The sequence below is a fragment of the Mya arenaria genome, chromosome 4, assembly GCF_026914265.1.
Source record: "Mya arenaria isolate MELC-2E11 chromosome 4, ASM2691426v1".
NCBI lineage: Eukaryota > Metazoa > Mollusca > Bivalvia > Myida > Myidae > Mya > Mya arenaria.
Genome location: NC_069125.1, coordinates 3,954,150 through 3,972,170, shown reverse-complemented (window position 1 = coordinate 3,972,170; position 18,021 = coordinate 3,954,150). Strand labels below are relative to the sequence as shown.

The window sequence follows — 18,021 nt, the reverse complement described above, 5'->3', positions numbered from 1 at the left end:
TTGTCAACACAAAAAAGATTAAGACTGGGGCATATCAAGATACATTTTTGTTGTCCAATTATCAGAACAAATCCATGTGAAGAATCAGGATAATTTTTGACTCTGTTTATTTATAGGTTGAATACTATATTTTAGTTTTATGCAGTGTGAAAATATGCACATGTTTATAAAAACACTACAAAGTCAGACTACAGTAAATTTTCTTGATGTATTAGAAAGCAGACAAGCATTACTTCCGGGTTAGCAAGCGCTAGCCATGCTCTATTTGTATCCCCTCTTGACATGCTTAATATCTGTAAAGGTTTTCATGATTTTAGCAGGATGGGTGAATAATGCAATTATTCAGAGTCACTATGTTTACAGCTGCACTCTCACAAATTGAACATTTTGTCAACTTTTTTATTTTTTGTCTTGGAACGAGCCATTTTTTGCAAAAATCCAAGGAAACAAGTGATATTAGACTTCTGACAAAAAATTATATTGCAGATTTTTATATTGCAGTTCAAAAATTAATGTTTTATGCAGTTTTCTTAAACCGTTAGTAAGGGTTTAAGCCATTAAACATTAATTTTCGAACGGAAATATGCAAATCTGCGATCTGATCTTTTGTCAGCAATCATTTTTAGCATTGGTTTGCTGATATTTACGCAAAAATTTGCTCTTTCCAAGACAAAAATAAAAAAAGTTGTAAAAACGGTAAATCTGTGAGAGTGCAGCTTTAAAAGTTATCTTTGCCAGCCCAAATTGACTAAGATAGCTCTCTTATAATTCCAAACTAAAAATTATTATTATTATTATTGCCAGTGGGTTTCAGTTACCTTCATAGAAAGTAATCAAAACTTAAGGATCAACTTAATATTTTTGGAAGATAGAGCATACAATTTTAAATGAACTGTATGAAAAAAGAATTGTCTTAAATTATTTAATTAATACTCGGGTGACTTTGAAGTTGTAAAATTACATATACTTATCATTAAGTTTTGTCAAATATTTATAAATAACAGTAATTTTATATCACCTTATGTGCATTTAAAATTGGATTTCTGTTTTTCCATGATCAAACACTTAATAAAATTATATTGTTCAAGTGTCTGACGGCATGTGGGAAGTTGTATATGGTGTTGATGTCACTTTCTATGACATAATGTATTGTTATTACATAAATCTTTTCAAGATACAATCCATAAACAACACACTTAAACTTTATCTGTTCCACTATTATATGATTTCTAAACGAACCTGTTATTGCAGAAGATTCCGCCAACCTGTTGCGTCCTGACCAACAAAAACGAGGCGGAAGAAAAACCAGACTCTGCCAAGGCCAAAAATCTCACGGCATGTATGGAATTGAAGGATACTATGTTCTTTCATCAAAAGGTATGGGTGAAAACAGATGGCATACCTCAAGGCCTTTTCATGAAAAAATAAAATCAGATAATTTTTTACCTGCATTAATTCTGTACTGTGTTTTAGTTTTACCGGTAATTTAGTTACGCCCCTGATAGTTGTTATGGGTGCTTATCGTCTTAAATGGTCCAGCCCTGAGGGTCGTAATGGCTGCTTATCTTCTTAAATGGTTAAGCTACTCCCCTGAGTGTTGTAATGGCTGCTTATCTTCTTAAATGGTTTATCTACTCCCGATGAGTGTTGTAATGGCTGCTTATCTTCTTAAATGGTTTATCTACTCCCGATGAGTGTTGAAATGGTTGCTTATCTTCTTAAATGGTTTATCTACTCCCCTGATAGTTGTAATGGCTGCTTATCTTCTTAAATGGTTTCGCTACTCCCCTGATAGTTGTTATGGCTGCTTATCTTCTGAAATGGTTTAGCTACTCCCCTGATAGTTGTAATGGCTGCTTATCATAGTTGTAATGGCTGCTTATCTTCTTAAATGGTTTAGCTACTCCTGATGAGTGTGGTAATGGCTGCTTATCTTATTAAATGGTTTATCTACCTGATGAGTGTTGTAATGGCTGCTTATCTTCTTAAATGGTTTATCTACTCCCGATGAGTGTTGTAATTGCTGCTTATCTTCTTAAATGGTTTAGCTACTCCTGATGAGTGTGGTAATTGCTACTTATCTTCTTAAATGGTTTATCTACTCCCTATGAGTGTTGTAAAGGCTGCTTATCTTCTTAAATGGTTTATCTACTCACGATCAGTGTTGTAATGGCTGCTTATCTTCTTAAATGGTTTATCTACTCCCAATGAGTGTTGTAATGGCTGCTTATCTTCTTAAATGGTTTAGCTACTCCCGATGAGTGTTGTAATGGCTGCTTATCTTCTTAAATGGTTTAGCTACTCCCGATTAGTGTTGTTATGGTTGCTTATCTTCTTAAATGGTTTATCTACTCCCGATCAGTGTTGTAATGGCTGCTTATCTTCTTAAATGGTTTAGCTACTCCCCTGATAGTTGTAATGGTTGCTAATCTTCTTAAATGGTTTAGCTACTCCTGATGAGTGTGGTAATTGCTGCTTATCTTCTTAAATGGTTTAGCTACTTCCCTGATAGTTGTAATGGTTGCTTATCTTCTTAAATGGTTTAGCTACTCCCGATAAGTGTTGTAATGGCTGCTTATCTTCTTAAATGGTTTAGCTACTTCCCTGATAGTTGTAATGGTTGCTTATCTTCTTAAATGGTTTATCTACCCCTGATAAAGGCTGCTTATCTTCTTAAATGGTTTATCTACTCACGATCAGTGTTGTAATGGCTGCTTATCTTCTTAAATGGTTTATCTACTCCCAATGAGTGTTGTAATGGCTGCTTATCTTCTTAAATGGTTTAGCTACTCCCGATTAGTGTTGTAATGGCTGCTTATCTTCTTAAATGGTTTATCTTCTCCCGATTAGTGTTGTAATGGTTGCTTACCCCAGTAAAAATGTCAGTGGAATACCAGCGGTAAATTTTGGTGGTATTCCACTAAAAGTTTACTGCTGGTATTTTCAGTGTCCCCCATCGACCCACAGAATAGCATGTATGAATAATGTAACCAGAATCCAAACTAACCCTTATACCTTATCTTACATTTAGCACAACCTGATTTAATTTCATTTATTATTTTAATTTTCTTAATCCAGTCCACTGGAAATCCATTGGTATACAACTGAAATAAATTTGACCAGTGGCATACCACTACTGATTATTGGTTACCAGTGGAATACCAGTGTTGTTATGTTTACCACTGAAATGCGTTTGTATTCCACTGGTATTATGTGGTATTTCATTGGAATACCAGTGTATTTATGTAAACCACTGGAATACAGTGGTATTCCAATGGTATTCCACTGACATTTTTACAGGGGATATATCTTCTTAAATGGTTTATCTACTCCCCTGATAGTTGTAATGGCTGGTTATCTTCTTAAATGGTTTAGCTACTCCCCTGATAGTTGTAATGGTTGCTAATCTTCTTAAATGGTTTATCTACTCCCGATGAGTGTTGTAATGGCTGCTTATCTTCTTAAATGGTTTATCTACTCCCGATGAGTGTTGTAATGGTTGCTTATCTTCTTAAATGGTTTATCTACTCCCCTGATAGTTGTAATGGCTGCTTATCTTCTTAAATGGTTTCGCTACTCCCCTGATAGTTGTTTTGGCTGCTTATCTTCTTAAATGGTTTAGCTACTCCCCTGATTGTTGTAATGGCTGCTTATCATAGTTGTAATGGCTGCTTATCTTCTTAAATGGTTTAGCTACTCCTGATGAGTGTGGTAATGGCTGCTTATCTTCTTAAATGGTTTAGCTACTCCCCTGATAGTTGTAATGGCTGCTTATCATAGTTGTAATTGCTGCTTATCTTCTTAAATGGTTTAGCTACTCCTGATGAGTGTGGTAATTGCTGCTTATCTTCTTAAATGGTTTATCTACTCCCCATGAGTGTTGTAATGGCTGCTTATCTTCTTAAATGGTTTAGCTACTTCCCTGATAGTTGTAATGGTTGCTTATCTTCTTAAATGGTTTAGCTACTTCCCTGATAGTTGTAATGGTTGCTAATCTTCTTAAATGGTTTATCTACTCCTGATGAGTGTTGTAATGGCTGCTTATCTTCTTAAATGGTTTAGCTACTCCCCTGATAGTTGTAATGGCTGCTTATCTTCTTAAATGGTTTCGCTACTCCCCTGATAGTTGTTATGGCTGCTTATCTTCTTAAATGGTTTATCTACTCAGGATCAGTGTTGTAATGGTTGCTAATCTTCTTAAATGGTTTATCTACTCCTGATGAGTGTTGTAATGGCTGCTTATCTTCTTAAATGGTTTATCTACTCCCGATGAGTGTTGTAATGGTTGCTTATCTTCTTAAATGGTTTATCTACTCCCCTGATAGTTGTAATGGCTGCTTATCTTCTTAAATGGTTTCGCTACTCCCCTGATAGTTGTTATGGCTGCTTATCTTCTTAAATGGTTTAGCTACTCCCCTGATTGTTGTAATGGCTGCTTATCATAGTTGTAATGGCTGCTTATCTTCTTAAATGATTTAGCTACTCCTGATGAGTGTGGTAATGGCTGCTTATCTTCTTAAATGGTTTATCTACTCCCGATGAGTGTTGTAATGGTTGCTTATCTTCTTAAATGGTTTATCTACTCCCCTGATAGTTGTAATGGCTGCTTATCTTCTTAAATGGTTTCGCTACTCCCCTGATTGTTGTAATGGCTGCTTATCTTCTTAAATTGTTTAGCTACTCCTGATGAGTGTGGTAATGGCTGCTTATCTTCTTAAATGGTTTATCTACTCCCGATGAGTGTTGTAATGGTTGCTTATCTTCTTAAATGGTTTATCTACTCCCCTGATAGTTGTAATGGCTGCTTATCTTCTTAAATGGTTTCGCTACTCCCCTGATAGTTGTTATGGCTGCTTATCTTCTTAAATGGTTTAGCTTCTCCCCTGATAGTTGTAATGGCTGCTTATCATAGTTGTAATGGCTGCTTATCTTCTTAAATTGTTTAGCTACTCCTGATGAGTGTGGAAATGGCTGCTTATCAAGATTTCAAGATTTATTTTAGATCATGGGTTATTACAACCATGTGATCAGAACAATAACGCTTTAACAAACAATTAATTAAACATATATATATAAACAAAGTGGACATATATTACATACAGTTTCCTATAATAGGAAATACTAAGACAAATAAGTCGTATTGTTTTTAAAGGAGAATGACTATTTGACATTAGATAAAAGGGATTTACAAAATATAGCCAGTTTAATAAGTTCTTTTTTGTTTTTACTGTTCATTAATTGATCTAACTTAATACAATTAGGGTTACGACAAAAGTACAATTTAATGTTTTTCTTTCTATCGTCTGAAAAATGTTGACATTCAAACAAGTAATGAAATTCATCACCTAAACTATTACTACTACACAAATGACATGTTCTACAAAATCTCTCAACATTTTGACCACGCCCTACTTCAATAGGAAATTTGTGATTCATAATTCTAAATTTAAGCAAATACAATGAAAGATTCTTGGGTAGTATATCAATATAGCTTTCAAACCCAAAAACTTTTTTGTATACTTTATACATTTGACATTTTGGTGAATTTGAAACAATACTATACCAATTTTGAATAAATTGGTCAGATAATCTGTTTTTAACCATATTTTTAAAAACAATAACACTATTAACCTGTTGCAAATCAAAGTACATACTTAATCCTAAATCATTTAAAGAATTCTTAACAAAGGAAAGCCATGGGAACTTTAAGCCAGAGGTAACATCATTGTGCAAAGAATATGCAGTATTATACAATAAATGACTAATTTTGCTGCTGCTCACATCAGCAGAATTTACTATTTTACTCCAAAAGGTCAAAAGCCTAGTTTTAGCTTGTATAGAAATTGGTTTTAAACCAAGTTCACCATAAATCATACAATTAGGGGTACACTGTTTTAAATTTAAAATGAGTTTACAATATTTTAACTGAAATTGGTCTAATATCTTAAGATCCTCCATAGCCCATACCTCTGAACCATATAATAATATTGGTACAATCATTGAATTAAACAAATACAATTGTAAAGAGAAAGCTAAGTTAAGTTTACGAGATTTCTTTATAAGTGCAAACATTGCTTTACGAGCTTGATCTACCGAAAGTTTTTTAGTTTTAGTAAATTTACCATTGTAGCTAAACATAACACCAAGATACACAAACTCATCAACAATATCTACTTTAGCGCCATCATAGTAGAAATCCTGTTCTTTCAGTAATGTTCTTTTAGATTTGCAAAAAACAATAACTTTAGTTTTACTAGGATTAACTTTTAAATCCCACATATTACAATATTCTAGCATGGCATTCAATGCCGCTTGCAAGTCGGCGTGAGATTCGGCGAGAATAACTGTGTCATCAGCATAAAGTAATATATAAAGACGTAGGTAAACATCTACATCATCATCACTTAAACATTCAAAGGTACTTTTAGAAAAGGTTTCAAGCCCTTCAAACCTACTTGACATAAACTGAGTCAAATCATTAAGAAACAGAGAAAATAGTATCGGGGAAAGGTTCTCACCTTGCCTAACACCAGCTTGACTACTAAAAAACTCTGATAATGAATTACCAACTTTAACACATGACTTAGCAATATCATACATACTATTAATTATCTTAATACATTTACCATCTATATTATTTTCTAAGAGTTTATGCCACAAAGCTATTCTATTAACACTATCAAATGCTTTCTTATAATCAATAAAGGCACAGTAAAGTTTTCTACCTTTCATTAAATAAAAATCAATCAAGATTTTCAAAGAAAAAAACATGATCAATGGTACTATAATTTTTCCTGAAGCCAGCTTGCTCCTCACAGAGTAAATTGTGGTTAACCAGGAAAGAGTTTAATCTGTTATTTAGGACAGTCGTAAATAATTTTCCCATGCAACTTAAAATTGTAATGCCTCTATAATTATCCGGGTCATTGATGCTACCCTTGTTTTTATAAATTGGGAAAATGATGCCTCTACTCCAAACCTCTGGAAATACTCCAGAATCAAAAATGAAATTAAATAGTTTGCAAACAAGTAATAAGAAAGACTCACTTCCATTATACTTAAGATATTCGTTTAAAATATTATCAAATGAAGAAGGACATTTATTGTTTTTCAAGCTGTGTACCGCTTTTCTAATTTCATCAATGCTAAATACCATGTTTAATTCCTCATTATTGCCCGGGATAGAATCAAAATCAATTTCTGAATACATATCCGCATCATTGATTGACGAAGTTTGATTTAACTTGACAAAGTGTTCATAAAATACATCTTTAGAAATGGTAGACAAGGTTTTCTTCTTTTCATCGCAATATTTATTTAATAATCCCCAAAAAGCTTTGGGATCAGAATTACGAAGATTTTTTAACTTTTTATTTACATTCCCTTTGAAAGTATTAATTTTCTTATTCATTAATTTCTTATAAGACTTACTATTGTTAGCAAAGGAAGCAAAATTTTCATTTGTTCTATTAAATCTGTACTTATTTTTACTTTTAATATAATTAGCTCTAGCAACTTTACAATCATTATCATACCATTCTTTCTTAAAGTGTTTACGAAAAGGTGTTTTATTAACAATTTTCTTTTCTAACAACAATTGAGATTTATCAGCAGCATTAGTTAAAATATTAGAAACACTATTTGTCAAATGATTAACAACATCAACAGTATACTGCTTACTAATACATAAGCTATCTATTTCATCTGCCAAAGCAGTGATCTTTAACTCATCAATGTGACTTACAAATTGATTTTTTGCATTATTATCCCATATTGGTCTTATTACAACATCATCAGTGGAATCAACAACATTTTTAACATAGTCAGAACTTAAATTTGATGACATATTAATACTAATACTAAATTCTACACAAGAGTGAACATCAGAAAACAATGGATCATGTTCCTGCACCTCAAAATGTACAGTTCTGGGAAATAATTCCGGCGATAACAAAACATAATCTATAAGAGTACTGCTTATACATGTACACTGACCAATATCAATATCTTTGCCTAATCTTCCATTAGCTATGTATATGTTAGCAGACTTACATAGATCTATCAAACGATAACCATAGTTATTTGGAGCATGAGTATCACGTGAACACCTTTCCACTGAAAATCCTAGATCCAATAAATTGGCAATGGAGAGCATATTCCTAGTAGTAACATCTAAGTTTTGAGATGCAATATAAGGATCAATTTCCACAAAATCTAATAGTTTTTTAGTATGAGCATTTAAATCGCCCATTATAGCAAAGTATGCATTATCAAATTCTGAGTAAATATCGACAATATCGCGTTCTAATTTATCAAAAATATCGATAGAACTGTACTTTGAACCTTCAGGTGGTATATAAACTGTACCAACAATTACATCACTGGAAATGAATTTAAACCAGAGGCAATTTTCATTGCTACAATCAAGAATTTTAATTTGATCAGCCAAATCCTTCTTAATAAAAATTCCTACACCTCCAGATTTTCTTATAAACTTTCCTCTACATATACCTTTAAAAACATAACCATGCAAGACAGGAACATCATAACTATCCAATTTTGTTTCTGCTAAACCAATGACATCATACTTGTTAATAAGATCAACAAACTCAGGGTAAACAATTTTGGACATAAGTCCACAAACATTTATAAAGGCTAGTTTCACAACTCTGGTATCAACAGACAAACAATATGAAGTATGGTCGACATTATTAGTAAAAGTGATACAATTATCATCAATACTAAAGTTTGAGGCAACTGCATCAAGTGTTTTAGCAACACCATTATTTGTAAAATCTACAGAACAATCAACAGATTTATGAAAACTGGGAGTATTAATTTCAGTTTGACTATCTTGCACAGTTTGAACACATAATGAATTTACATGACTAGAATTAATATGTAATGGATAAACAGAATTATGTAAACAATTTACAAAATTCTCATTTGTATTAACATCAGACAAACAACTTGACATACATGTATGAACATGAACATTGCTAGTGGTAATAGCACATTTGATATTACTAGAACTTGTAACCTTTGCAACATTACTTGTAACATTAATATTTGCAGCATTGAAAGCATCATCAACATTTTTATGAAAATTGGAAGTATTCACTACAGTTTGATTATCAATTTGTGATATATTTGCACATAATGTATTTACGTGTTTAGGAGTAGAACTAGTATGTAGTTGATATACAGTACTACTTGTACCATTTTCAAAATTTGGAGAAACAATTGAACTTTTAACATAACTGTCATAAACAAAGTCATCGGGGATTTCATCATCCTCCTCTGGATCCTAGATGTATCTCTGCAGACCCATGTCCTTTAACATATCATCTGTAACATTCACACCAAGCTGATCGAAGATGTCATCAGGTGAGGACAGGGTGTAATGTTTACCCTTATACATACAATGGATATTACCATTTATAACAAAAGTTTTTTCCACTCCTGGAAGTTTCGCGACCACAGCTTTAATCTTTATGGGCAAGGGAGTCAGGTCATCCATAATGTAGATATTCTTATAGTGCGGGTTAGGACTGGATTTGAGATTCTTCTTAAATCTGTGTAGTGTACGGATTGGCTCGCGCGATACAAAACGTACAATGATCTGCTTCTTTGCCCCACGCGACTTGGGATTAGTGTAGTGACAGGCACTTATGTCAGCCCTAGTGATGACAGTCTGACGAGTACTGGGAGAAATGACAGATTGGCTGAGCTCCTCCCCCTCCTGCGAAACATCATTCATGGCTTTGTTTTCCAGTGAAATAGCATGGTTAAACATGCTTAACACAGAGTCAGTTAAGTCTCCATCTGGGTAGAAGTTGCCGATGCGAATATTCTCCCGTTTAGTATATTGGGCCACATTGTCATTTTCGTATAACAACACTCTGATGTTGCTTTTGGCAAGTTGGAATTCTTCCTGTTTTACACAATCTTTCATTATGCATTCTAGTTTATCAAAACGTTGATTCAGTCTATTCTCTAATTCATCTAGGTCAATTCCAGACTTCGGACCACGTTTCCCAGCCATGTTAAAATGGTGGGTGGGGTAATGTCGACAAACGTTGTTCCCTGATACAAGAAGAAACTCGTTGTTTCCGTTGATGTTTATCTTCTTTAATGATGAAAAGTATTAACCATCGATCTTCTTAAATGGTTTAGCTACTCCCCTGATAGTTGTAATGGCTGCTTATCATAGTTGTAATGGCTGCTTATCTTCTTAAATGGTTTAGCTACTCCTGATGAGTGTGGTAATTGCTGCTTATCTTTTTAAATGGTTTATCTACTCCCGATGAGTGCTGTAAAGGCAGCTTATCTTCTTAAATGGTTTATATACTCCCGATCAGTGTTGTAATGGCTGCTTATCTTCTTAAATGGTTTAGCTACTTTCAATGAGTGTTGTTATGGCTGCTTATCTTCTTAAATGGTTTAGCTACTCCAAATGAGGGTTGTAATGGTTGCTTATCTTCTTAAATGGTCCAGCCCTGAGGGTCGTAAATGGTGCTTATCTTCTTAAATGATCTAGCCATTGAAAGTTGTAATTGGTACCTATCTTCTGGAATGGTCTAGCTATGGCCCTGAGGGTCATAATTGGTATATATCTTCTGGAATTGTCTAGCTATAGCCCAAAGGGTCGTAATGGCTGCCCTATCTTCTAAAATGGTCTAGCTATGGCCCTGAGGGTCGTAATTGGTGCCTATCTTCTGGAATTGTCTAGCTATAGCCCTGAGGGTCATAATTGGTACCTATCTTCTGAAATTGTCTAGCTATGGCCCTGAGGGTCATAATTGGTACCTTTCTTCTGAAATTGTCTAGCTATGGCCCTGAGGGTCATAATTGGTGCCTATCTTCTAAAATTGTCTAGCTATGGCCCTGAGGGTCGTAATGGGTGCTTATCTCCTAGCTATGGCCCTCAGAGGGTTGTAATGGGTGCCCATCTTTTAAAATGGTCTAGGTAAGGCCCTCAGAGGGTTGTAATGGATGCCTGTCTTCTTACATGTTTATATTTAAAACGGTTTTGTAGGTCAAAATGTGTACCTACCTTTAAAAATGGTCCTGTTAAACCAGTGATTAAACGGGTTTGTTGTTTGTATGTTTTCAGGGCTGTAAGGAGGGATTGATTGACTGGGCCAAGATGCACACGGCCATTCTCATTGGGGTAGCCATGGGTATAGGCGCCATTCAGGTAGGAACCCTTTTTTGACAATTCTTTATCAAAGAGTTATAAACTCAAAGATTTATCATAACTGTTATATAGTATTCACAAATGTAATGGGAAGTAACACTTGTTTATGAAAAAAAACAACACACATTCTCAATTGATATTGATATTTTCATGGCATATTTCCTGTAAGTAAAAAAAAAACTTTATAGAACAAACATTTCTAAACATATTGGGACTGCAGTCATTGAAGTAAGTCTTTTAAATGAAAATGCCCGAATTCATATACTACTGCTTGGCATTACATTTTTGAACAAGCCCTGCTGTATAAAACCCAGAATTTGAGCAAGCCCAGAAAGCATTTTACTAGTGCAGGGCTTGCGAGCTTGTGCTTATTTCGACCACTTGGACCATCTGGTCAATAAGCTTGATCATGATGTGTATTCACAATTGTCAACTGAGTACTAAGCAAATATCAGAAATTAAATTTGGATTTAAGATTTAACTTGCTATATTTTTTTTATTTTTTTGCATTTATACAAGTTAACATTAAACACACATAAGTTTTTATTAGAAAAAGGCCCTCCTTGTTTTGTCAGACTTGTATCATCAGAAGAAATGGCATAACAATTGATAATTTATAACTTTGATATAAACTTTACGTTTAGAAAATTCTGGAGTAAAATAGTAAATTTTTAATGTAGCAGTTTATATGATACAGATAGTGATAGTTTATAAATTATTATGCCATTTCTTTTTGATGATATAATTTTAACTTGGCATTCTATAAGCATGGAGTAATATTTTCAGCCAGACTTTTTGTTTCAGGATATATTTTGAATTAAACTCATAATTATTTATTTGAAAATTTGATTATATGATACAATCATTTATAAAATGGCCTGAATATCCTTGTTCAATGCATTTTGAACGGCTAAGTCAAATGTTATTAAGGAAAATGATACCTTGATTCAGTTATTATTTTTTTCTTTTTTTGGGCTTGTTTTTCTGAAATTCATAAGTTTATAGATTTTATTTCAGTAAGCATTGAATATTCATGGGAAGAGATTGGTTTTAAAGCTGCACTCTCACAGATTGACCTTTTTGACAACCATTTTTATTTTTGTCCTGGAATGAGCCAAATTTTGCGTAAATGTCTGAAAAACAGTGGTATAAAACTGCTGATAAAATATCAGATCGCAGTTTTAACATTTACGCTTGAAAATTGATGTTTTATGGCCAAAAGCATAACTGATGCTTAACAAAATTGAAAAATTGGCAGTTTTCCAATAATTGATATCAGTTCTATTATGTGTTATCCTATATGACTGATTTGAAAACACTGACGCCAAGAGCAGCTTATTCTGAGACAAAACATGAAAGACATGTAAAATCGTTCTATCTGTGAGAGTGCAGCTTTTACATATATAAGCATTAAAAATTATGAAGTCTTATGGATTTAAGTCATTGGCCAAAAATGTCAAGTAGCATATATTATTCATTAAAATATTGTCTTATTTTCAGATATTTGGACTGGTCATAGCCATCTGCCTCTGCCGACAAGTGGACAGAGAGGAAAAATACTAGGGACACCAAAACACCCTAAATGGCTCAACTTACCAAATGGCAATATATGTGTACAACAAAATTGATTATTATATAATAACCCCACTCAATATGCTGAAGGCAATATCCACATAATAAAACATAATATTCTTGAGTCATTATAGTCATCAAATCAATTTTAAGTCTTTGATAAAGCAGGCTTGTTTAGGCATTCACAAATGTGTCAACTTTGAATTTTATCCTCGACCATATTGCAGGAGTGATGATTTGGAAAAGTTCCTGAAAACTTACAGAAGTGCAAAAAATTGATATTTTTTGAAATTGTCAGTAATAGATCTTCATGTATGTATTGTGTTTCTTGGATTTGAAATCATTTTTTATCGGCTAATATAACCCTTTGACACGTTGTTATTATGGATTTTTCAATATTATCATAACATAAATAGTTAATAAAAAAAAAATCCTGAACTATTTAAAGGTTTCCTTAAGGTTTTTCTCAGGTTCTGCCTGATTTATATTACTTTCTTTATTTTAACAGCTGAACAAAAGAATCTCTCTTTATGGCAAAATTAGTAACTGTTAAAACAAATTATTGAAGAGAACAATGTGTCATTTCTACAGAAAATTAACCTTATGTAATCGTTGTTTGTGTCTTGTAATCAGAAATATATTGCAGTGAATATTCTGCCGCAATTTAATAGGATAATTTTATATCCATGATTTTATAGTTAGTCTGAAAGAGGTATACATGACCACTATAGTTTGTTTTCTATACATTTTCTTTTCAAATGATGTGTTCTTTTTTCATTCAGTGTTCTGTGAACTCAAGCATCATTTTCTCATAAATCACAATAGTTAACAACGTAAATTATTGCTTAATTCCAATTTATGGATTAATGGCTTAATTTACATGATCGATAGGAAAGGTAAATATGTAAAGTTTATGACATCTACAGAAGGTTACATCGAAACTTGAAAACGTTCTTATCAGCTTGAATAAAGCCAATTTAAGGCATGTTTACAATTTGATTGGTTTACATTTTTCTGCTCAAGAGTAGGCAACTGTTAAGGCTGTTATGCATGTACATGTTTTAGTCAGTGTTCAGAATAATGTAGAGTTATATCCAGGGTTTCTGAAAACTGACAATTTGCCGATCTGGACTGATTTTGACCACACCAGACCGATTTCAGGAACAAAAAATGGTTAGAAAATCGGTCTGAAATTTGTTTCTTATTTTTTGGTCCAAAACAGCTAAGTCAGTAGAAAATGTAATACACAAACCAGTTTTGTCATTGAAAAAAACACCTGACACCCCAATTAAATAGAATAAAATTGCTATCACTTATATTCAATCCTTCTCTGTTAAAAGCAATCCCATGACTCGGTCAATTTCAGTATTATTGTCAGTCATTGTTTTGTCTCCTTGTTACTGAAGTTAAGGTTCGGATAAATCTTAGATTGAATGGATTAGTGATGTAATAAAACTGACAATTGCTTTTTAAGAGGCAGTTTCAGTTTGGTATAAGAAAATGTTTTACGACAAGTGCTAAGCTTAGTTTGGTCATGTAGAAGATCTAATGATTATCAAATATCAAATAAATATGTTTGGGGTTTATTAAGCAAAAAAGAAATGTAAATTGCCACAAAAGTAGCCATGGAATTATGTCATAATTTCATCACATTGTTTTCTTTTATCATATTTATTTTGAGACCCATTTATGTTTGTGGCTGTTCAAGTTTATCAATGTTAAGTAATAGTTATGGTTAGGTAGTTTCATTCTTTTTCAACCCTACATATACTTGTAAAGGTCTTGGTTGAAACATAAATGTGCTTATAAAAACGAAATGTAAAATTCAATTGTATATATATTTATATATATATATATATATATATATATATATATATCATAGTTTATGTTATGTTTCTATATTACAAAGTCATTATTACATGCGATACTTTGTACATAATCTTATTCTGTTTTCATTTGCAGCTATATGTTAAAGTTTTCCAATTTGTTGTGTATATCATATGATATGTAATGAAAATTAGACATAATGTCATGAAAATCTAACAGATAATGCAATGAAAATAAGACAGAATGTCATGAACATCAAAGTTTAACTTAAAAATATTTAAAAAATCAGACGTTTTGTTCTGAAAATCAAGAAGGATTGTAATGAAAATCAGACAGATTGTAATGAAAATCAGACGATTGTTCTGAAAATCAGACAGATTGTAATGAAAATCAGACAGATTGTAATGAAAATCAGACGTTTTGTTCTGAAAATCAGATGGATTGTAATGAAAAGCAGACAGATTGTAATGAAAATCAGACAGATTGTAACGAAAATCAGACGTTTTGTTCTGAAAATCAGACAGATTGTAATGAAAATCAGACGTTTTGTTCTGAAAATCAGATGGATTGTAATGAAAATCAGACGTTTTCTTCTGAAAGTCAGATGGATTGTAATGAAAGTCAGACGGTATGTTATGAAAATAAGACGTTATGTTATGAAAATCAGACGGTATGTTATGAAAATCAGACGGTACAATGTAATGAAAATCAGTCTGTATTAAAAATGGATGTCAGACATAATGTAATGAAAATGAGACATTACTTTGAGGGATTAATTAAGATTTTGCTAAACAAAAGGCACATGAATCTCATTTTAGTGTTTATTTTTTCAATGATAAACTAGGAATGCATTTTTTGCAGAACATTAAGGTTACAATCTATAATTGGAAAACAAAATAAACTGCAATACAAGCCAAAGTCTTGAGTCAAAGTCTACTGGCCAGAATTGTTCAATCTATGATGGCTCAGGAAACCTAATTGTGCCATACATCTTATGCTTTTGAAATTGTTTTATTTGGTAAAAAATGTTACTCCCACTAACCGTGTCAGGAGATGACTTAAGATAAAAGCATCGATTTTGTTCTTGAGATAAAACCATTTATTTTGATCTTCAGATAAAAGTATCTATTTTGATCTTGAGATAAAAGTATCTTTTTTGATCTTGAGATAAAAGCATCTATTTTGATCTTGAGATAAAAGTATCTATTTTGATCTTGAGATAAAAGCATCTATTTTGATCTTGAGATAAAAGCATCTATTTTGATCTTGAGATAAAAGTATCTATTTTGATCTTGATAAAAGTATCTATTTTGTTCTTAAGATAAAAGCATCTATTTTGTTCTCGAAGCTAAAGCATGTAGTTGGTTAACATAACCATAAATTGATTATGGTTACGTAATAGATTGTTTTAATATGAGGCTGACTTAAGAAGAGCTATCATAGATCCGTTGTATTTTGAGTGCAAGCTTGATGTTGAGTGAAGAGATTTATTCAAAGCCAGTTTCCGTGCAATCTTTAATCGTTAAGGGTACGATAATCATAAGCTCCATCATATAGAAAATGCAAGCTTTATATTCAGAGTAACCTCTATAGCCGGAGTGCATTCTTAAGTTAATAATCTCATAGGCTTTGTACAGGCTTGATTTGTTTCAATTCAGGGCCCAAAGGGGCTGAAATGATGAAGTTTTTGCAACTTTTCTGATCGCCCCAGTGGGCCCGTTGTTTTTATTCATTCCCTTTATACCTTACCTCATTATTGTTTTAACGATTTGATTCATTTTGTTAAAATATTATATATGCTTTAAACGTTAACCATTCATATTTACATTTTATGTTTAATGTTAGAAATATATTTAAGCTTTGGATTTTTGTGTACGCTTTTTTGTTTGGGTCTGAATTTAGCTATATAGTATAGATTATAAACTGACAAATACATGTAGTTCAGTTCGCATGTGAGTAATCAGAAAGTTTGAACTTGGAATAAGAAGACAAAAAGTATATTGGTACAAGTATATTTTATTTATTGGTAGTTAGGAATAGCTAGGATATGCCATTAAAGCTGCAATCTCACAGAGTGTCAGTTTTTACACTTTTTAGAAAAGTTGTCTCAGGATCGAATAAATCTCGAATGTTTGGTAAAGCTGCAGAAAAGTTTATTTAAGGCATACCACATTAGTTTTCAAACATAAATATGAACAGCTGATCTTTTGTCAGCAGTCTTATATCACTGGTTTCCAGACATTGACTTAAAACTTGGATCTTCAAAGACAAAAAATAAAAACAAATGTCAAAACTATCAGTCTGTGAGAGTGCAGCTTTAAAGCATACTTCTTGTAGTGAGTTGGTGTCAGAATTCTGTCCTCATAAAACCATGTGCATTCTCTGGTAGTGCATTGTTTTAAGTCTTCATTACTCAAGAATCTGATGTACATTATAAAGGTAATTTAATGTAGATACTGGTTTCACAGCCTGGAGTTGAAATTCTTATACTTTACTACCCCCTATATACTTGATTTGTTCATAAAAATGTTCATAAAAAAACTTGGTGGTAAATTTTACAGATTTATTTTTATTTCGTGCGAGGGAATTTCGAAAGGAATTTTATTGAATTATACAATATATGATAAGATGATGTTTAAACCATAATTTGACAATTTATCTTTGTGTTAAAGGAATAATGAAGCCAATGTAACTGGTACTACCAACAAGTGCACATTGTTGAAATGTGTTTCTGTGGGGTTTCTTTGTATTGTAGTGAAAATGTGCCTTGTAAAAATGAAGGTGTTGTTGTTTTACAGACATTTTACCTCTTTTACTGTCTTTTAAATATCTTGCCACCGAAAAACGATATTGTTGATATATTTTGTTCTATTTTTAAACTTCCAAAGAGTTGAAAAGCATTTTTGTAAAGAATTAATTACTTAATTATTGCACAGTTATCAATATTGAATAACACTATTTGACTTCTTCAATGAAAGTGATTTGCTCAATATTTGAAAAAGGTGAGCAAAAAAGTTGTTAATATTGTGAAGAAAAATAGTTCCTTCATGTTAAATGTTGACCTCCGGCCTATTTACTGGTTCATGTTTCAAAATTGTTTCTTGCTATATAGTTTATAGAATGTATGGTATTGTATATTTTCTAATATTTTAGAATAAACTACTAATTGTTCAAAGCTTTGTTTCTTTGTTGTTGTTTTTACAGTTGGTTTTGTGATGAGAAGAATGATACATTGTCAATGCTACGGAGGCCTCATTGTTGCAGTTAATGGATGTTGCATTCGGAACTCCTCGGCCATTTTTATCGAAAACAACCTCGGATGTATGCCGGTACATCGGTAGAAGTAGTCCGTAAATATTTGAAATATATCATTAATTAAATGTAGTGTTTTCGTGTTGTATTTATTGATCTAAGCTTAATTT

The 18,021-nt window shown here is 32.5% G+C and overlaps 1 protein-coding gene across 2 annotated transcripts in view; it reads left to right on the top strand.

Moving 5' to 3' along the window:
• Positions 1-17,779, top strand: part of LOC128231395 (tetraspanin-1-like) — a 43,845-nt gene extending 26,066 nt beyond the window's left edge. For both annotated transcript variants that reach the window (XM_052944171.1, XM_052944173.1), the window contains exons 8-10: positions 1,252-1,377; positions 11,117-11,200; positions 12,701-17,779. In XM_052944171.1, coding sequence (XP_052800131.1) covers positions 1,252-1,377; positions 11,117-11,200; positions 12,701-12,763 — 273 coding nt within the window. In that variant the 3' untranslated portion in view covers positions 12,764-17,779. The remainder of the gene's footprint in view (positions 1-1,251; positions 1,378-11,116; positions 11,201-12,700) is intronic.
• Positions 17,780-18,021: the final 242 nt, after the last annotated feature.